This window comes from Gobius niger (assembly GCF_951799975.1).
Source record: "Gobius niger genome assembly, chromosome: 14".
Classification (NCBI taxonomy): Eukaryota; Metazoa; Chordata; class Actinopteri; order Gobiiformes; family Gobiidae; genus Gobius; species Gobius niger.
This window is the reverse complement of record NC_136865.1, coordinates 10,845,719-10,867,532: the sequence shown is the minus strand read 5'-3', so window position 1 is coordinate 10,867,532 and position 21,814 is coordinate 10,845,719. Positions and strand designations below refer to the sequence as shown.

General features: G+C 42.8%; 1 protein-coding gene across 1 annotated transcript; it reads left to right on the top strand.

Moving 5' to 3' along the window:
• col9a1c (collagen, type IX, alpha 1c) lies at positions 1–20,691 on the top strand. Its single transcript, XM_079571134.1, has 37 exons — positions 1–27; positions 2,356–2,427; positions 3,497–3,626; positions 7,267–7,663; positions 8,522–8,602; positions 9,329–9,346; positions 9,573–9,662; positions 9,738–9,773; positions 10,089–10,160; positions 10,268–10,312; positions 10,834–10,869; positions 10,950–10,973; positions 11,070–11,123; positions 11,202–11,273; positions 11,508–11,546; positions 11,677–11,733; positions 11,843–11,896; positions 12,082–12,135; positions 14,000–14,053; positions 14,130–14,183; positions 14,276–14,329; positions 14,407–14,460; positions 14,544–14,597; positions 14,735–14,788; positions 16,946–16,990; positions 17,070–17,123; positions 17,274–17,327; positions 17,411–17,464; positions 18,113–18,184; positions 18,264–18,299; positions 18,368–18,412; positions 18,489–18,521; positions 18,588–18,734; positions 19,493–19,547; positions 19,630–19,824; positions 20,081–20,167; positions 20,248–20,691. Exons 3-37 carry the CDS (start codon positions 3,568–3,570, stop codon positions 20,451–20,453), a joined length of 2,595 nt encoding a protein of 864 aa, XP_079427260.1. The 5' UTR covers positions 1–27; positions 2,356–2,427; positions 3,497–3,567; the 3' UTR covers positions 20,454–20,691.
• The last annotated feature ends 1,123 nt before the right edge of the window (positions 20,692–21,814 follow it).

Here is a 21,814-nt window from a genome sequence, read left to right as displayed (position 1 = left end):
TCCTCATCCTCTCTCCAGCCCTTGGACGTAAGTCATGATTAAATGTGTCTTATCATTGAGCCCCTGCTCTGAAGGCTACACTGCCGGCCTGGCTTTTGTCCTGAATATATTTGTTCTGTAAACATTCTCTATGGCGACAGGGGTAATGTGCCTGTGGACTTTGGATTTGTCATTTTTCTAATGCAAATAAGAACCCAATGTGCAGTAAAAAAGGTTATTTGGATGCTATGCCCTTGAAGTGTCTTTCCTTTCCGTTTTATTCCCTGTTTGTAAAAGTAAAAGCAAAAAAAAATAAAAAATACATAGACAAATGAATAAAATCCTGCATTTCTTTTTTTGCTGTGGTGATGAATATTACAGATTTGATAATTTGGTCCATCAGGTAAACTCATGTCTGTCACCGGCTCACTGTCACTCACACGTGCCGACGCATGTGACATCTTAACAGTGTTGCGTTTTCATTCATTGCACTAATGACCGGTGTTCAATGCGTAATGCTGCGGCAGGCACTAACTTTAACAACTGAGGTCTGCGTGCACAGTCAGATAAGTGTTTAGTGCTAGTAAATATGGGATTATAAATACCGTCTCACCACTGGGGTTCATTCCTCAGCACTAATGTGGGATTTAAGGAGGGCTTCCAGATGTGCTGGTCTTCTGTGCTCCATGTAAACGAGCTGACTCAGGGTGCAGAGTGGGGAGCCCTCTGGCTGCCACCAGGCTTGATGTGCTTTTCTCATTTAGCTTTCTCGTGCAGCCAATCAAGTGTAGTGACCTCTCCTGACATAACATGGAATTGTTTTGCCCCCCCCCCGACACCCCTGATAGAGTTCACAGTAAATGGGCTATAGTGTATTCAGGTCTTCATGTTAACTTAATTGATCACCGAGGCTGCTTCTTTTCAAATGTTACACGTCGCCACATGATTTTACTTGCCACCATTTAATGAGGAAAATGTTTTACTTTTGGCTAAATTTTTAATCTAATATATGCCAATGGGATGCTATATGCAGATGAAACTAGGTTATGTAAAACTATCTAAGACATGGTAACCAGACCTGGAACAGGTGTATCAGGTTATTCTTTATTTGCTATTTTGTTTGTACAAAATCAGAAAACTCAACTCACAAAAGAGGCTAGTGAGCCAAAATATTAATCTGTTTGCTGGTGTTATATCAAGCCTTGACAGTATTGGTTAACAATAAGTTTAAAAAACGAACATTATTTGTGTTTTTATTTGTTAATTATGATTATTTTACATATCTCCGTAATTGAGGATCATTTAATTCCCTTCACATGTGGAAATTCTCTTTTTCCCCTCACTACCCTTGATATAAGTATAGAATAAAGGAGCTGAGCAGTCTCCATGAACATTTATATTAATATTATCTTTCCCTTGTCTCATTACGGCCAAAAAGCAAGATCTTCACTTACAGAAAATATGCCGCATTACAAGTTCATACTGAGTGATGATGATGAGCCAAAATGCAGCTCCCGCTTGACAATGTGAGAGAAGTTTCGGTTTCAGGGGTATTGTATTAGTGTCACTGCAGTTTTTACCAAACAAGTATAGATACCTCATTACCAGATGCCGCATTGACCTTCTGAAGCGTGTGTTCATCCTGATGACTTATAGCCTCTGCTTCACGAGCCTGGAGCCATGCAACATTAGGCACTGTATTAAAATGCATTGCGTTTCCATCACTGTTGACAGATTCAGATCAAAACAACATCGATGTCTTGGTGTATCTTTAGGTAGAGCCTATTCAGGTGGGGGTTGGTAGTTTGAGTCACTTAATCTTGACACTCGATGACACTTATTGCAATTTGACATTTTTCTAAAAATTGTCCAACCTTACACTGTAAACTCGAAAAGATGTACAAACTCATAATTCTTTTAGGCATCTTACTCAAAAATGTGTTGACTGAATATTAATCTCATGATGCTAAACCTTAAAATTTTAGGTTGAAATTGACAGGAAATAGTTAATGCAATGAGTGTGTTTAACTTGAAAATGTAAGTTAAAATTGTTACAAAAGTAATAAGTGATAAGTCTACTAAACTTAAAACAATAAACGTTGGATGAGTCAACTGAACTTGTAATTATAACTTGGATATTGCGTAAACATTTTAAAACATTAACTCTATGTCCTAATAGAGTTTCCATAAAAGTTTTGAGTTGACTGAACTTGTACGGGTTTACAGTGTAATAGAGGTTGAGAGCCATTGCTGTAGAATGATAGCCACATATCTGTCTTACCCAGGGCAGATGTGGCTACAGAAGGGCAGTATGAGACTTTAAGGACATGTGTAAATGAAACTGCTATTTTATTGTGTGTGTTTTTATATTTTCAGAACTAGACCTTAACCGGCTTGATGGCGATACTGTCTGCCCCCCAATAAGAAGCGGCCAGGATGACCTTCCAGGTAAAAGCATATTTCTCTTCACAGAACGCTTAAGAGGTGGTAGAAAACCACCAGAGTACACACAAAAAACCCCATTGACAAAATAGCCCAAAGGGAGCGTTTAATTAGTTAAACAGGGTGGGCTGCCGAACGCCTGGAGACACCTAAGGATTTTGAATGAGCCAAATAAAATGTTCCACCAAAGCTCTTCAGATTTTTACTGAGAGCGGTTCAAGCTCAGCAAGATTGTAATTGCTCCTGTTTACCCTGAGCCACATCTGCGTGCGTTGTGCCTTGAGGTTTTGGTGGAGTGATGCTTGTTTGGTGGGGGCAGTTCATTTCAGGTGGCGTTCAACACAAATCTCCTCCTACCTTGGATTAATAATGTTGGCTTTTGCACACAAAAAACAACAGCCTGCTTATCTTCAGTATCACTGTTTTGAGAGCCAGGTGCAGAAGCTTAGTGCGCCCCCTGGTGGGGAAAACAGAATGGCAAGTGTTGCTCTAAGTAAAACTGGAATGTGCATTAAACCTCTTACTGCCCGCCTGACCCGAGCGCATTTTCTGCCGTTTGCGATACCCAAATCTACAAGCCTCTTTGAAAAGGGCCAAAATAGTGACGAAAATGAGACAAAAACGAGGATGAAAATGCAACAGAAAATGCAACAAAAAGCGATGGAAAAAAGTGATGAAAAATAGATGAAAAAAGCAAAGGAAAAAAAGCCACAAAAGAGCAACAAAAAGGGACTAAAATGTACGATGAAAACGCAATTTTGTAGATTTGGGTAAAGCCGAACCAGAGAAAATTTGCTTGGTTAAGTCGGGGGTTAAGAGGTTAACCTTTTGTCTCAATATGTCTTTCTGTGTAAGTTCTGGAAATATCTAATTATATGGGGAGTAAATGAAAATGAGTGACACACAGCTTGATGTAAAGCTGTACATCCCAGTTTTAAAGCAACAACATTTACTGGCATGTCGTTGCATAGCAGATCATTTCTTCAGTTCAATAAAGGCAAACATGTGGTGGCAAATTGTTACTGGAAGGAGCATTATTATTGCTATTCTTATGATTGTGTTGTGTCCCTTTTAGGCTTTGATTTGATCACACAGTTCCAGCTGGACGTCATCCCTCTGAAAGGTGTGAGGAAAGTGGATGGCTCTATGTCCCATCAGGTGGCCTACCGCCTCGACAGAGAGGCCAACTTCCAGATTCCAACCATGTAAGTGCAGTAAAGATACAGAGCAGCCGAGGTCTGCGCTGCAGGTGCGGCATTACTAGTCCAACACAGATGTTACAGCGTCCACCGCAGTGTGTAATTGTCAGGAAAACATGCCTGAGCGAATGTTACATATTTGTGTCAAAAGTGGACAGGTATGTTTGGGAACTTATCACAGCGAGTACAGAAAAGCTGATAGGACTTACAGTAACAACAAAGTCACACCGCCTTATGACATCAACAGGTGGGGGTTTAAAACACTTGTGAAGGAGAATGGTTAAATATGAAAACAAAAAAACACAACTCTATACCTCTATGTATTTCCCAGACTATAAGTCGCACTATTTTTCATAGTTTTTGCTGAGGGTGTGACTTACATATCAAAATATATAATTTCACATTATTTTCACACCGACAGCAGCTTTTCTAGGCATTCTAGGCTTGTGTACTAGTATTTGCTAAGACTGAACACAAATGCCCCCAAAAAGAAAATGATATTCTGCAGATTACAAGTAGTGAAATATGCCGCCGAAAACGAGCGTCCTAAAAAAGTTTCGAGTGAGGGAAGAACCTGAGAGGAACTGCCGTTACTTTTCCTGCAGTGAAGAGAACCAAAAAAAGGCTAATCGTGGGCGAAAAGCTAGATGGCCACAGCTGGAGGAACCAGTTTGTAAATGGGTGCTTGAACAACAGGTTGCCGGGAGAGGCTTGTCAGCGACTTATCCTCCAGAACGACTTATTCTTCGGAACATACGGTATGTTTTCTCAAGGGAACAGCCTCTTCACATTGTAACAAGCTCCCAGAAAATCAATTTAGCAGAATAAGGGCACTTTATGAGGCTGAAGAAACTGCTGATTTATACAGGCGTTCTTGTTTTGTTTTTGTCAAAGGAGTGGACTGTCTCAAGTGCTGTTTATCACTCTAAACGTCCCCTGGTCATTCCCTGTCCGCCCGCTCTGTCACTTTGAGCTCGTCTCCTCTTGTGGACTATAGCTCTCACTCACTGCTGTTACATAAGCCACTGGCAGCGGCTCCCACACCACCACTACCACCACCATCACACTCTACGTCCTCTTTCTACCTCTGGGCTAAAACACCACATGCCTCACACTTTCACACTGCGGGCCAAAGCTGCAGAAAGCTCCTCCGTGGTTTTATAGGCCGACAGGAAACTTCTTTTCTTTCTTTTTTTTTTTTTACCTTGATCGTTTACAAGACGGTAAAAGTCCGGCTATTGCAGCGCATATCCACGAAGGCGCCACATGCTGAGACTATGGCTTGTTAAAAATGCACAAAGCATCAAACAGGGATTGCCAACTAGGGCTGATGTAAGATATGAAGTGTGACCCGGGGTATGTTGAAGATTTTTCCTCAACTTCTTCCCAAAACCGTTCAGAATTTTCCCATGTTTTTAAGTTCTAGAGCTCTGTTTTTGAATGTTACTTTGTAGAAGTTGCCACAGGCAAAATTTACTGCATGCATTTATGAGGATGATGTTTGGTCACGAGTTCTATATGTATTTTTTACCACGACTTGTCTAATTATGGTGCTTAATTATGTTTGATAATGCTGTTCCCCCACTCAAAAAAACACCACTTTTTCTGTTTCTCATCCAGGAACAGATTGCAGCCCTTTAGCCTCTTTAAACGGCCTTACTCCTCTCTGGTTCGGAAATTAGGCCTGAATAATCTGTTTAGCCATACAAACAGAGACGGGTAGTTACATTTACTCAGATTTGTTAGATACTAGGTACAGCATACTTACCACTTACTTAGTAACTTTTTGATGATTTTACTTCTTAGAGTAGTTTCATTATACAATTCTTTTTACTTCTACTTAAAATCATTAATAATCATTAAAATATATTACAATATATTTTCCACTGCGAGTAAATATTTAAAGGGACTAGACAGAGTTTAAAAATGTAAAAATTATGTATTTTCCAGCCACAAATGTTCCAGCAATGTCCTAATGTGTAGAATGAGCCCAGACCTGTTCACCACAACTGCCTCTAAAATCCTGCACTGTCACCCAAAAAGGTGTTCATTTGGGTCCGAAGTGCCGTCATGCACGAGCTTAATATAGAAGCTGCAGTCATGCACGAGAGACTGTATATGTACATGTACATAGAGACTGCAGTTACGCGTAATACCTGAGGTGGCAGTAGTGCGTACAAAAAAAAAAGACAACTTCCATCGTCCCTTTAAGTGGTAAATGCTTCAGTTTGATCTATAACAGGGTTGTCCAGAACGTTTTTCATTGGGGCCACATATGTAGGTGTATAAGACATGGAGGGCCCCACACCTGTGGTCAGTGCAGTGCAAGATTCAATCGCTTACATTTAGCAGAGATTTAAACGCTGAAACCACATCTTTATTTGGGATTAGACGCTTAATGCAGCTCATTCTCATATTAAAATGTTAGGTCTGGAGGTTATAATTATCTGTAATTATCAAAATTGCAAACTTACAAACTCCAGTGACGTGTGCCAACTCAGCAAGAAGCCTGAGGGCCAACCAAAATTAGTTTGAGGGCCGCTCTTTGGGAACCCCGATCTATAAAGTAGATCTGTAGATGTAGTTCATATCATGCACCTTATTCTTTAGAATTATTTAGTTTTTCTGTGTTTTCTGCCATTTTGTTGGAATTTTCTTTGTAAATGTCACGATTTTTGTTTCACGCAATTTATGGCGTTATTGAAAATAAATCAGACTTTTTCGCTCAGACAGTTACCCAGTTAATCACGGTTCTACAGTGACATTTTCTCCAAGTACTTTGACTAATTATTTTGCTCACTACTTTTTACTCGTACTGGAGTAAAATGATTTAAAAGTAACATTACTCTTACTTGAGTAAATATATTGGCTACTCTACTCACCTCTGCACACAAACAATGTGTTCAGTTTTCTGCTGTTCCGTCTTCGGCTTTTTTGCTGAAATGTCTCCACACATTTTTCCCTCCCGTTCACCCTGTGCTGTTCTGTTGAATAAGGCCTACGAGCCCAAAAAAAAACTGCATCAATGCTATTTCTCAAAAGATGAATAAACAAAAGATTGGGTTGTGCAAACGCTCAGTCTAAATGTGTGCGTTTGTGAGAAAGAAACAGCGCAGTCGTTTCCCAGAGCGGATGAGCTTCATGGTCTTTTGCTGCGTTTTGTGATGTGTGAAGGATTTAGCGCTGGGAATCTATCTGGGTGTGATCTGCATTTTAGATGAGTCAACGTAACCTTGCGGCGCGCCCTTGTGTTTTGTAACGCTGTTCTGGACAAACAGCGGCATCAACATACTGGAACACTTGCAGCTGCATGTTTTTTATGCGCTCAGGACTCTCTTTTTTGTTGTTGTCCGTTTTCTGACTGAATTAAAGCTACATATTTCATTTACGAATGTTTGCACTATTGTGGAGTGAGAAGTATGACTGACACACTATTTCTATCCTCTTCTACTTGTTTTTCTGGAATATTCTGTGCCGGTCAGGCTTTGTTTGACGATTTCCAGGCTCCTCTCCGACAGTTTCCTGAATGTCTCTCCTGATTCTTCACACCCTTACAGCCAAAAGACAAGCAAAGAAGTTTGACAAGCAAATCTGTGTTTACCAAAAGACTTAGACTAATGAAATGAACTCCCCGTTTTGTGGCCAGGCTGAACTTCCCCCGGGGCTTCCCTGACGAGTACTCCTTCATGGTGACCTTCCGCATGATCAAGAACACGGTGAGCAAGGTGTGGAACGTGTGGCAGATCGTGGACGAGGACGGCTACAAGCAGGCGGGTCTGCGGCTCAACGGCGACCAGCAGGCCCTGGAGTACTTCCTCATGGGCGCCGACGGGACGCTCCAGACCGTCACCTTCCCCGGCCTGTCCGTGCTCTTCAACACCAAGTGGCACAAGGTCATGATCGGAGTGGAGCGCGAGCAGGTCACCCTCTACGTCGACTGCCAGCCCGTGGACAGGAAGCCCATAAAAGGCAAGGGCCCCATCAACACCGAGGGGGACACCCTGATTGGCCGGCTGGACTCGGACCCCGACACCTCTGTGGTGGTAAGAGGAGAAACCAAAGCACAATTAGCTTCATCCAGTGTGTGTTGATTTATATTGTTCTGTACATCTGATGTTAGTATGCTGGAAGGATGAAGTTAGATCTCTGTACATAATTCATGAATTAATAATTCAATGTATTGACTTTCATCCGCTGAAAGGTCATGCAAAAATGAATAATACTAAGCATTATGATGCATGTATAGGTTTTTCATAGTTCAGAATCAGAATTGGTTTTATTGCCATTGTCTGTAAAGGTACAATCTCAGACTAGATTTTTTTCTTTTTTTTGTGCAACATATAACATAAGATAGTTTGTAAATAATAAGTCTACAGGGCATGCAAAAAATATACAAGTTATAGTAAAATGAGTTAAACTTCTATATATACAGAATACACATGTGTATACGCACCATTCATGCTGCGACATAAATCAGACAAATGAGTCTGTGGCGGCTAATACATAAATGGGAAACCCTGTATGAGTTAGTAGGAAATAGGATTTGTTTCGATATGATTTGATATTTGATGTTATAGAGAATAAGAAACTTAGTTTGTGGAAACGGGGTTATAGGAGGGGAGTGCATTATGGCTCATGTTAAATCTGCCCGTAACACACTAAGGTTTAAGTGAGCGCTGAGCTCGGCTATAATTCCAAAGTGCTGCTGTCACAGCAAAGCTGCTCAGCTGGGCTCCTGCAGAAAAATGTAATCCCTGCTCAAATGTACTGGTGTAAAAATCTGACTCAACAGTCAACAGGGCCTGGATCAACAGGACTATGGGAGCTTCATGGGACAAAACACTTCTCATTTCAAACTGTCAGTGTGTTGTATGTACAGTAACACTGGTTTATCTTTACAGTTCGAGCTCCAGTGGATGTTGATTCACTGTGACCCAAAGAGAGCGCAGAGAGAGAGCTGCAGTGAGCTGCCTGCCACCGAGGTACAGTACCTGCAACTCAGGGCAAAGCATGTGCCAGGGAGAAGGACCCTCCTGCACACCACAGAGTAAACAGTTTCAGTCAGACATGATCTCATTTCTCTTTACGCCTTGGTTTATGAGGGAAAGCACGATTGTTAGAAAACTAATTGGCCGTCCTGACAAACAAAAAAGGAAATGTGCTCAAATGAAAGCCAAACCCACACATTATAGTTGTGCCAAGCAGCAGGCTTTGCTTTGTGTTAGTGGAGAAAAGGGAACATGCCTCTAGTGGCCAAAGGAGTCAACTCACAATATCACATATGTAATTCATTTGTTTGTTTGTTTGTTTGTTTGTTTGTTTGTTTGTTTGTTTGTTTGTTTGTTTGTTTGTTTGATACTGCCTTGCTTGTTTATCTAACTTTTTTCAATTTTTTTTTTTTTTTTTACAAATACAATGTCATGATCATTTCACAAATGAGCCTTTACCCTAAACTACATCATTTGAACACAGAACTAAGTAGAGATGTTAATGAAGTGTTTTCCAATGTACTGTAGAGTTTCCTAGCTGATGTAGGCTGCTGGCCTGGTGTGCTCTGTCAGGCTAACATTATGCATCACTGCAGACTGGGAACAGTGACAGCATGATTTACTCACGGCTGTGGTCCCTGAGACTGAGCAGGTGCTGGTGCTGGTGAAGGTGGTGTGGGACTATTACTAACTCTCCTCTCATTTCTCCTGCTTCTGCAGATGTATGCCAATGCTGAGGTATTTACACTTTTTAAACCAATAATCCAGCCTCATTTCTTTATGCTTAATGCTAATTTGACCTGCATGGTCAATAATACTATCAATTTGATGGCATTTAGTCTTTTTGAAATGAATTTGCTTTACTCAACTAGTTGCATTTGCACTTGTAAAATGGATCCCAACTAAACTGTAAAAGAGAACAATATTTTTACTTTGATGTTCTCACACTTGTTTATCCTTTCAGCCAGACAAGTCACTTCAAGGCCCACCTGGTGTCCCCGGGCCTGAAGGTCCCAGAGGGCCCGCAGGAGAAGATGGCAGGGATGGAAGAGATGTAAGGCCTAACTTTACACATACATCTGTGCATTCACATAACCAAACAAACCTGAGACACTGTGCTGTGTTTCAGGGTCTTCCGGGGTCCACTGGCAGCCCAGGAGCAACTGTAAGTACAGTGTCACTGATGGTCTGCAGGTATTCACATTAAAACAATTTAATCATTGTGTATTTTAATCATTGTGGAGGTTTGTGCTTGTCACTATGAAGGTTGTCTGCCAGACATCAAACATGCTGCTCATTTATGTGCAACAAAAGTCTCTACTCCAAAAACTATTTTCTTCATGTTGTGTCAGCGACCAGAGTGGCTCTCTGGTCATTGAATAAATGTTGACTGTCACCACCTCGGTGTATCTTAGCAACAGAACAAGGCGATGCAGGAAGAAGATAAAGTGTGGTGATTCATGTTGTGTCTGTTTCTCAGGGCGCCAAAGGGGAGAAGGGAGAGATCGGTCTGCCAGGGCAGAGAGGGCTGCCCGGCCTCCCCGGACCTATTGTAAGACTCCATCACTGACCAGCAACAACGTTACAACACTCTCATCTTCTAACACTGAACCAATGCTTGGTGGTTGATTTACAGAGACTGTTTTTATTATTTTTTAGGGCTCTCCAGGTACAATGGGTCCCAGAGGGCCAGTTGGCGAGAGGGTAAGTCAGTCATTCCTGACTAACAGCAAACACCAAAACAAAATTACTGACAATTGAAACCTGAGATACGCCCATCTCAGTGTCTGTGAGTGAGGCTCACTCAGAGACCTCAGACATGTTCATGTATCAGGTCCTGTGGTGGAGAGTTCAAAACAAAGGGTAAACCTAAATGCACTGAAACGTCATTATATTTATAGCAGGGGTGTATGACTTATTATAAGGGCCACATACTGTGTGTATTCAGCATGGAGGGCCACAGATCGGTGGCCAATGCAGTCAAACATTCAATTGGGTCCTTTCCTCACACCTTTACGTGGGCTTGGACCACACAAAACAATACAATTTCACAATGAAGTGTGATGTTCTAATGTTACAAAATGATTAAACTCACAGCTAAAAGTATCATCTCATTTGTCACTTTTCTCCTGATCTGTAGAAATCTGTGTAAAACAAGCAGCTACTGGTTGGTCAGTGTTTTCCTCTAAGACAATACTGACGTTTATAGTTATTTCTTTTTGCAGGGTCTTCCTGGTTTCCCTGGACCAGCAGGCCCTCCTGTAAGTGTCCACACATCCAATTATTCTGATATAATGATGCTGAATGCTCTTGTAAAGTGTTGAATATTGTGTTTTTACAGGGACCTACAAGTGAAGGACCTGCTGTGAGTTAAAGCTCTAATTACACTACATATTTGCAAATATTTGCAGTATTTGTTGTTATTGATGTTGTGGGCTGACTGTGCTTATGTAACGTCTAGGGAGCACCAGGTAAACCTGGAACCCCTGGAGATGAAGGAAACATTGGCCCTGAGGTCTGTGCCACGCCTCCTGGTTAAGTCACACAGTTATATGTAGGATGAAGTGAGTGACATGTCTCTGGTGATTGACAGGGTCCTCCTGGGCCCAGAGGGACAGCAGGAGTAGCAGGAGCTCCAGGGCCCCCTGGTCCCCCAGGGCCTGTGGTAAGACCCTTCAAACCTCCAAACTTCTGCAATACCTGACTTTGAGGTGCGCGGGTGTTTCCATGGGCCTAGCTATAACATCTCCTGATCTTCCTCTACATCAGACCTTTTACCTTTTACATCTTTGAACCTTAAACATGTGCAGGCTTTATTCAGAGCACCGTCAGTGAGGTGTTTCCTGTGGTGGTCTGTGTGGACATCTTCAGTTTCCAACGCCTGTGTGCTGTGTTTTAGGGAGCTCCTGGTGCCGTGGCTGAGGGGAGTGGGGAACCTGTGAGTTCTTATTGTCCTGTGGACCTCTGTTTGCATGACTCTAGAGACGCCAACGCTGCATGCCTTTTTCTGTGTCAGTTTTAAATGTGTCTGCAGATTCAGTTTGTAACATATTAATGTGTATTTACAGTGTCCAGCTACATGTCCTGCTGGACCTCAGGGACTGCCGGGACTTCCTGGGATGAAGGTGAGAGGTCATTATGAGGTTTATACGACTAACCCAAGACATTAAGTTCAAATCCATTTATAGATAAATAGTGCAAAATGAAATAATGAAATATTCACTATTGTTTTAGGGACACAAAGGTGCTGATGGTGAGCCGGGAGTAAATGGCATCCCCGGGGACAAGGTAAGGCTTACAGTGTTATCGGTTATTTCCTTTGTGACGTTAGAAAAATCTATTGTTGTCAGAGTAATGTAATACAGATTTGCTTTCATTATGTGCTATTTGTGCTAAGAACAAATAAGTCATTGGCAGTCATCATGGGACAGTCTGATAAGATTAAGCTCATTATTTGATTTGTTTTTCCGCAGGGAGACGCTGGAGCAGATGGTCCGCCAGGGCAGCCCGGGCGCATGGGAGACGACGTAAGGCCCACAGCTGCGCACACATCTACATTTACACTTAGAGGGCCAAGTTCTACCCGGCGTATCGGGTGGGACACTCAAATGGGCTGGCATTCAAATGAAATTTCTAGTTAGTGAGCAACGAGTCAGTGATGCTGGCTGAGCGTTGGCCATGTCTCCAGTTTGATTCCCAGAGCATGGGAGAGTGAGCACGTTACCCCCGGGTCTGAGTGGGTCTCTTCCAGGTGCTCTGTTTCCCCCCCATCGACCCAAGACGTGCACAGAAGGCTAATCCTCAGCTCGGTGCACCTCTGTCACCTTCTGGGACAGACACTTTCATTTATATATCAATCATTCTGAATCTCGGTCAAGTGATAGGTCCCAATGGCCCACAGCTCCAGTGGCTTTGCATATTATTTGTATATTTCTTTTGACCTTTATTTAACCAGGATGGTCCCAGTGATGTGAGGAATCCCATTTCCAGGGGAGTCCGGGCTGAATTTGTAATATTTAACTCTTTATAGGGCAAGTGACTATTTTTGGTCATTTCTGCACACTTTACACACGGCCTCCCTGCTGCAAGTCAGTATAAGGTAAAGGAGCATGTAGTCCTCACTCAGCCAATCAGAAGAGATCACCCGACATCACAGATCCCACTGTGGCATTTGACCAATCAGCAGAGACCGGTCATGCTCTAAACTTCCTGTTTTCTCTGAAGTCTGAAAAGGACCCAAGTCTGGCCTAATTCATGGTTAATTTCTTTACATAACTTGAAAACAAAGCCATGGGAAGTTGATGAATCTCACACATTTTATTGGTGAATAATTGGAGGACAGAGTGAAATAAGTGAAATTACAGCATGGAAAAGGCAGGCACCATATTTGATCATGCGCCCCGTTCACTTAAACCTAAAGTGAATTAGTTTTGTCCATATTTGGCCACGGCCATTGCACCTGGGGGTTATTTTTAGTAACGTTTTTAGGCAGACATTATTCGAGGTGATTGACTCCGCCCAATGCATGTAAAGCACAATCACATTATGACAGGTGTGATCATTCAAACATCAATATCACAAAACACAACGTCTCCTGAATACCAGCACCCCCCGAGACCTGAAAGTGCACTCTGTATATTTTATATTTACACCATTGTATTTTTTTTTTTACCCCTTATAGGGCAAGGAACCAAATATAGTAACTTCGCTCACATTGATTTTCTGCATGATAATGAAAAACTTTGAAAAATGTTACAACAGAAATCAACTGTTATGTCCCCTAATAACACTCTTAAAGGGGCTAGATGCAAGTTAGTCATTTTATGCTCACTACTGCCACCTCAGGTCATACGCATAACTGCAGCTTCTATATTAAGCTCGTGCATGACGGCACTTCGGACCCAAATGAACACCTTTTTGGGTGACAGTGCAGGATTTTAGAGGCAGTTGTGGTGAACAGGTCTGAGCTCATTCTACATATTAGGACATTTAACATTTTTAAACACTGTATAGTCCCTTTAAGTTGAAATAATTTATTTCAAAGTATTTCAATATAAAGTTTTGAAGAAAGGGCACTATGCTTTTTGCCATTATTTGGTAAAGATTTCAAACACATCTCGATCACTATCTTACCCTTTGTTGGTTAGAAAATGCTAATTCAAAATGTCTTTCCTTCCTTTCTTTCTTTTCCTTTGTTCCTGGTTAAACAAGCGCTCTGTCCCCCAAGCACACACACCCTCACTCCTCTTATGACGCACTTCTGGGCTGCTCTGTGTAGGTTGTTAAGGTGAAGCTTCGGCGGAAGTATTTACCTGTCAGTGTGTGCTATAGATTGTGAAAGTTGGAGAGTTTGCGTAATTCATCCCTGTGATGAAATGCTCCCGTGTGTAGGGTGTGCGAGGACCAATCGGGTTTCCTGGAACGACGGGAGAAAAAGGAGACAAAGTAAGTGATATGGATATGGCCGTACAGTCAGCCATGTTGTTGTTGGAAATACTGATACAAGTAAATGTCTTTGCAGGGTCCACCTGGTTTTAATGGCGTCCCTGGACCCACGGGCCCACCCGGAGCCCCGGTGAGTGGCGTGCCCTCTCCAGACCCTTCACGATATTGGCTTATTTCCGTCTGCGGGTGTGACTTGACTCTCAATACACTTTCTCCTCTCAGGGTGTGGAGGGAATCCGCGGACGTCCCGGGCCAGAGGGACCAAAGGGTGAAGAAGTGAGTTATCTCTCCTTCACGTTGACAGCGAAAAGCCTTTAGACACCATTTTCACATCCTCTTGTCGTTTTGTTCAGGGCGCGGTGGGAGCTCAGGGGGAAAAGGGACCTCAAGGAGAGAAAGGAGAAGGGGTTTGTGATTGTCTTTTAGCGTCTTCCGGCACATTCTCTTTCTGACCGTCTTTCGGCGCCTAACAGTGTGATATAAACCACAGGGGATGCCAGGCACCGACGGGTTAGATGGAATTCCGGGAGCTGATGGAGCAAAGGTACCGCTACAGAAACACATACAGTACATAAACGTCATTGGGACCCTGTAGAAAACGGGGAAAAATGCCTTGATTGTGGAGAAAGTGAACATAAATGACTTTTCAGCATTAAATCTGCTGTTTTGTTTCCTAATTAGGGAGAGGCTGGTGCTTCTGGAGCTGTTGGTGTCCGAGGGATCGTGGGTATTCCAGTAAGTATTGACATTATTCAGTGACATGACATCACTCCTCAGGTGCTGTCGTGGCGGGACACTGCGCCTTACAGGTCGCCCCAGCGGCGTCGAAGGACGGGTCAAATGCAGAGAACAAATTTCTCTTCACAATAGGGATTCTATATTTCCGAGTCACGATTATTCTGTGGAAAAATATTGTGATTTTATAATTATTCATCATGATAAAAATTTAAGCAGAACTACATAACTTGTTAACCATAATAAATCCTTTCCGTAGTCCCTCTGGGGGTAATACAAGTGTTAATGGGATGATTGGGAGGTCTTTCATCTCCCCCTGGTGTGTCTGGCCAAAAAACACCCTTGCAACTTCCCTGCTCCAACCCAGGGGCGCAATACACACTAATAGAATCCCGAAGCTAACAGGCTAACAGGCAAAGCTAACAGTGGGCTAGCACCACTTAAACAGTATTTACGGCCAAGTTTGAGTGAAAAAAATGATCACCATTGTGTAAATGGATGTACAATATCCCTCTCTCCCTTTGTCTTTTCTGTCAGCGTAATATTTACTCTCACGGACAATTAATGAGTAAAAAAAACAACAACATGCTATGACACCTGTAGTGGTGCTTATGCCCTATCGGGGCAAGAGTTACTTAGTTCTGCTTTAAAGGGAGAAAATACCAATAATTTCACAAATCCTTTGCAGTCCTGTCTCAATGTTCACAAAATAAGAAACCACCACTTTGATTGAAAACCTGTTGAACATTTAGCCTGTGGTATTTGTTTTCTTCATATTATCAGGCATATCTAAAGGAAGCAGATTGATGGGAATGTTTTCAGAAGATATTCTCTCTCTGATCTATGTCTCATGAATTAACTACCCTCTCAGCTGATTTCCATGCGCTCACACATTTTCTCTCTCACTTTCACCGAGACAAAACAAACCCAGCTGCACATAGTTCTTTTGGGACTCTTCCCTTGGCAAAAATGGATAGGATTTACTGTCTGTACTTTGGATTATTAAACCTGCCGCTGACTTCATGTGTCTTGGGGTGGATTTAACACTGGACGCTGTTTCTTCAGCCTTTACCTGTGCACAAATACACACAGGAGACGCGGAGCCTGAAATTCTTACGATTAAGCTACCGTGAGCTTTTATAACCGCAATAACTGTAAAACTGGTTAATCTTGACATCCCTACTACTGGGGCAACAAAGAACACCTTAACTTTAAAAGAGCAACAAGGATTTCAAATATCATTGACTGGACTGAGGAAGTTTCGCTTTTATCGTCAGAAGTTTCTTCTCGCTCTGGTAGTGCAGTAGTCAAGTTAAGTCAACGCTTTGATTGAGAGTGAGAAGATCTTCTAACGATAGAACTGAAATGTATGTGTGTTTTTGTTTGGCTCAAATCAATAAATCGCAACAATGATTATGTTTTATGCCATTTCATTATGATGAGATGCCTTAAACCATTGTTTCCCAACCAGAGGTACTGGGACCTCAGGGGGTATGCGAGTACTTACCTGGGGGGTATTTGGAAATATTAAAGAACTAAAAAAAAAAAGATTTCACATCTAAAATAAAAAGGCAAAACTGAACCATATTTCAATGTTATTTTAAAAGAAAACGTTTTTTTTAACATTTAACATTTTTAACACAATACACAAATAAATACCAATAAATCTGAAGTAATTGGCTGCACCTTAGAGTTTAGGGGGTACTTTGAGTAGAAAGGGGTGCACGAGACAAAAAAAGGTTGGGAACCACAGCCTTAACCTATCCTAATCTAAAAGCTTCTGGAAAAAAATCAACAAAAACGAGACGAGACGGAAATGAGGATGAAAACGCACAAAAAAGAGATAAACAGGCGACAAAAAAAGTGATGAAACGGCAGCAAAAAAGCAACAAAACAGGTGACAAAAAGATCAGTTTTGTTGGTCTTAGCTTTCAAGTGAGGCGTTGCACTGGCCTATAGTCTGTAAGCTCCAGTCGAGAAGCTTTTAGATTTGGGTAAAGCTGAACTGGAGAAAGTGCACTGGGTTAAGGTTGTTCCTGAAGTAAGTAAACAGAGCTTCCGACATTTCAGGCCTCTTGTCATTTCCCCTCGACGATGTCACATCTTTATCATCTGGTTTTATGTTGACCATTAAACGGGGCTGATGGTTTCCTCCAGGGGCTGCCGGGAAAGCAGGGTGTGAAGGGACCTCCTGGCGAAAAGGTAATTGCAAACATTCAATGAGCCGTATCTGCTCCTGTTGTCGGACACGTTTGAGCCTGAATTGTGTCGTGTGGTCCAGGGGGACACCGGTGACGTGGGACCCGTTGGACCAGTCGGACTTCCGGGAAAAAATGTGAGAAATCTTCACTCTTGATATCCGTTTTTGAATTATTATTATTATTCTTACTACGGTATTTTGAAGAGAGTGCTTGGCATGCATGAATGATACAAAAACAAAGAGGAAACAATGTAGCAGTAACTCTTTTTTTTTTTTTTTTTACAGGGGGAAGCTGGAGATCCAGGAGAGGATGGCAAACCTGGAGATAAAGGAGCGACTGTGCGTGGACTCCGAGCTCCTTATCTCACTTATGCAACGCTGTTATGAAAAAATAGAATTATATTTCTTATCCAATCTTTCAGGGAGAAACTGGAAAGCAGGGACCAGTGGGAGCAGCAGGTCCGCCAGGAATCCAGGTTACTTTCTACATTATTACCAATACTCACAGTTCACACGAAGTTGTGTACAAAAGATCCATCCATCCATTTTCTTCCGCTTTATCCGGGGCCGGGTCGCGGGGGCAGCAGTCTCAGCAGAGATGCCCAAACTTCCTGATCCACACACACCTCCTCCAGCTGTTCTGGGGGGACACCCAGAGACCCAGAGACATAGTCCCACCACCGTGTCCTGGGCCTTCCACGAGGCCTTGTCCCACTAGGACATGCCTGGAACACCTCCCACGGGAGGCGACCAGGAGGCATCCGAAACAGATGCCCTAGCCACCTCAGCTGGCTCCTTTCGACGTGAAGGAGCAGCGACTCTACTCCGAGCTCCTCCCGGGTAACTGAGCTCCTCACCCGATCTCGGAGGGTGCGCCCAGCCACCCTGCGAAGGAAACTCATTTCGGCCGCTTGTATTCGCGATCTTGTCCTTTCGGTCATGACCCAAATCTCATGACCGTAGGTGAGGGTGGGAACGTAGATCGATCGGTAAATCGAGAGCTTTGCCCCCCAAAAGATGCGTTAACTCAAATATACCTTTGCTTTGCTAAAGACAGCAGAGGTGGGAAGAAGGAGTTGTGTGAATAGTGTTAGAATAAAGCTAAAGGTTCTGTGTTTTTGCAGGGGGAACAAGGAGAAAAGGGTGTCCCTGGTGAGAAGGGATACAAGGGACACACTGGACTCAAAGGTGATCTGGTAAGAAGTGCATCATTTCTTTCGGATTTTTTTTGTCATTCGACTATCATTCTGATGAAATATTGGCGTGTCTGTTCAGGGACCTGTTGGCCCAGTGGGACCTAAAGGGAGTGAGGTAAGAATACAGTGTAAAAACGGTTTAATTAAGCATTGAGGAGTTTAAAAGTCTTACGCTGTTGACAGGGGGACCCCGGTCTGCAAGGAGACGCTGGAGTAAAGGGAGACCAGGTAAGGCTCTGGGGCTGGATACAAACAAACATTTATCACTGTTCGCGTCACAAACTGTCGGGCTGTTTCGTTGCAGGGGCCTCCTGGTGTGACCGGAGTCAAAGGAGAGGTATGATGGTCCTTTACTCAGTGTCGTTGTAAATATAAAGATCATGTGGTGTTCTCATCCCTTCAGCGCGGAGAGAAAGGTGCTAGAGGAGCGACCGGAGACGAGGGCAGGCCAGGACAGCCGGGACACGAGGGTCTGACGGGACCAATGGGAGCGCGAGGGTTAGAGGGAGAGCCAGGAGTACCCGGACCAGTAGGACCCAGAGGACTGCCTGTGAGATATTGTCAATGACTTTTGAGGCGCAAACAACAAGTCTGGGTTAAATAATAATAACACTTTACATTTAGTATTACTGCCAAGAATGATCGCCTGGAGCTGAAATGTTCAGGCTTAAATCCACTGGATTTGACACAATTGCGGGGCCTTGTTGCTGTGAGTGGTTGTACATTTGCACAAGCACTTAAATTATTACTAATTAACGTGGAAACATTGGAAACCCCCTGGTATGATGCTACAGACTTACAAACACAAATAACACTTTTACAAACTAAATATTGAATTGCTTTAGTACTTTCTTATTCAGCGACATTTTGAGACTTAGTTGTGATTGGCTAAAACAAGGAGCAGAAAATATGAGAGTCTGTCAAGAACGATGTTACTGCACTAATGTTACTGTATTTGCACTGTAGCATCAAACTGGCTTTTATCAGGTTACACAAAGGATACATGAAGAAAAACACTGTTTCTGTTTACAAACCGTGGTTCAAGCCATTATTAAACTTGATTTTCCTGAGTGTTGCAGAACGGCTTTGGTTTCGACAGAGGTTTTGTGCAGCTTAGTCCCAGAGTGACTCCATGAAGTTATCAGCTCTGTGCAGATGCTGCACATTTTAGTCACATTCAAACAATAGACTGAGCAAGAAGGAAATCACATCTGAGCCATTCTCTTCCATATCTACATAATTAACAGCCTCTGAATTATTCCAGGAAGATGAATGTAGCCTGATTTAATAGGATTTTTTTCCATATAGGGTCCAAAAGTCAACGATGAGAAGCTTCGGGAGATGTGTGCAGCAGTGGTAGAAGGTACATTCAATACAAATGGATAAAGTGCATTTATTTTTTTGATCAAGTGTGTCTATTGTACATTTGACTGTCTGTTCTCCAGAACAACTCTCAGAGTTCAGGAAAGAGTTGCTGCAGAAGCCTGCTGCCCTGGGTGCCCCTGGTAGCCCTGGACCAGCGGGGCCTCCTGGACTCCCAGGACCTGCTGGTGCTGCAGGTGCAGCAGGAGCTCCAGGGCTTATGGGTCCTAAAGGCCCGCCCGGCTATTTTGGGCTTCCAGGAGCTCCTGGTAAAAAAGGTCAGTACAATATGTCAGAATCATGGCTGACTGTGCCAACATCACCACACTCATCAATAAGCCAAGCTTCAGTCAGTGTTTTGGCCTCGTCCTCCTGGACAGTCTCCAGAAGAGAAGAGATAAACCCTAGAGACGGCAGCGCCTCTGCCTCCTCCTGTGTCTGAGATGTACATTACACAATCACTGAGCCACAAAACTGAATCACACACACTCATTAGGCTGACTAATGACACACTCATCAATCTCTCTCCTTCAGGTGACACAGGGGACACGGGAGACAAGGGAGACAAAGGAGAGGACGGCATCGGAGTGAAGGGAAGCCCAGGTGAACCAGGCGCCCCAGGTAAGGCTACAGCAGAACAACAGGCCTGTAATCCGTCTAAGTCCTGTTTGTAACCCTCACTCTTACACTGCTCTGTCCAGGTGCTCCGGGCGCTCCAGGCATCGGTAAAGATGGTAAAGACGGAGAGCGTGGTGACGCAGGAAGTCCTGGTGTCCCAGGAGCATCGGGCCCTCGGGGCCCCTCTGGCACCCCTGGCCTGTGTGACCCCTCCACCTGTATGGCCAGAATTCCTCCTTTGTATATGTTCAGTGGAAAGAAGGCTGCCAGCTACAAACGCAGAAAGTAACATGGGACAGAACTACCCATTAACCTCAAAGCATCCATCCCGGGACATGTGTGGACGTCCCCTTCTGTCTCCACTGGAATCAGAGACACGGCACAATTGTACAAACTTGTATAGACTTTTACTGTTTATCTTATGGTGTGTACTCAAAAAATGAACTGCTACTGGTGCCAAGATCCACTTCTTCAACCTTCAAAAAGACAACAGGCCTGCAGGAAACCTCGGCCTTACATACATTATCACACACACATTATCACACACACATTATCACACACACATTATCACACACACATTATCACACACACATTATCACACACACACATTATCATACACATTATCACACACACATTATGATACTGCCTCACACGCTGAGCCAGTTTAAGAATCTATTTGATTATGGAAAGTTTAAAAGATCCACAGCACCAACTCACGTTGCATTGCTCCTTGTTTAATTATTATACATTATGTAGCCGACCTGTTCAAACCATGTAAGACAGCCTTTGCAAAGTGTTTACAGAAAAAAAGACAGTTTCACTTTCAATAAAAAAAAAACAGCCAGTCCAGTGATAAAAAGCTGTGAAATGACTTGCGTTTGTACATTTATTATCCTTATCTCTTGTTATTGCATTTCACTGTTGCCTGGATACAGGACTATATCAAAATGATCGCAGCGGCGTAAAAAGCATCGGAAGATCAAGTGTGACCTTTAGTGAGCAGCTGGAGCAGCCTCGGGAGGACATCTTTGACTTTGTTTAGCCAGCCACAGTGCACTTAGCCAACTGTATAAAAGGGCTTTTTTTTTCAAAATAAGGATTGATAAAAATGCTTTTGTGTGTAGCCTCACCTGACTGTGACTGTATTCACTGTATCACCAGCATATCACCAGCATATTATATATAATACATTATTATTATATATATTATATATTTAATAGTGTTACGTTTGCTAAATGCCCATACTCGTTTTTATTATAGTACTGGAATAAAAAGACATTTGTGCACAGCATCTAATTATAAACCTTTGAACCTACACAACCCCACTTTAACAGAGCCTATTTTCTCCAGTTAGGCTTTACCCAAATCTTAAAGCTTCTTGCAGCCTAAAGGCCAGTGCAACGCCTACAAAACTCATCTTGCTTTTTTCATATTAGTTTATTCATTCGTTCATTTCCGACACTATTTTGACCCTTTTTTTCCAAGAAGCTTTTCGAGTAATGCCTGGATATCTCATTAATAACTGGAGAAAATGTGCTCGGTTAAGGTGGGGGTTAAGAGTTTGAAAATCAATCATGAACTAGCGGGCTAATTGCTGTTGTTTACATGACCGTCACAGTATTTGCTCCATGCAGGCCGGCCCTAGGCATA

Bases quoted from the DNA above. Each gene is read 5' to 3' on its own strand.
- col9a1c (XM_079571134.1), top strand. From the start codon at position 3,568: ATGTCCCATCAGGTGGCCTACCGCCTCGACAGAGAGGCCAACTTCCAG. The intron at 10,161-10,267 runs GTAAGACTCCAT...ATTATTTTTTAG, and splicing joins CCGGCCTCCCCGGACCTATT to GGCTCTCCAGGTACAATGGG. The intron at 14,054-14,129 runs GTAAGTGATATG...ATGTCTTTGCAG, and splicing joins CGGGAGAAAAAGGAGACAAA to GGTCCACCTGGTTTTAATGG.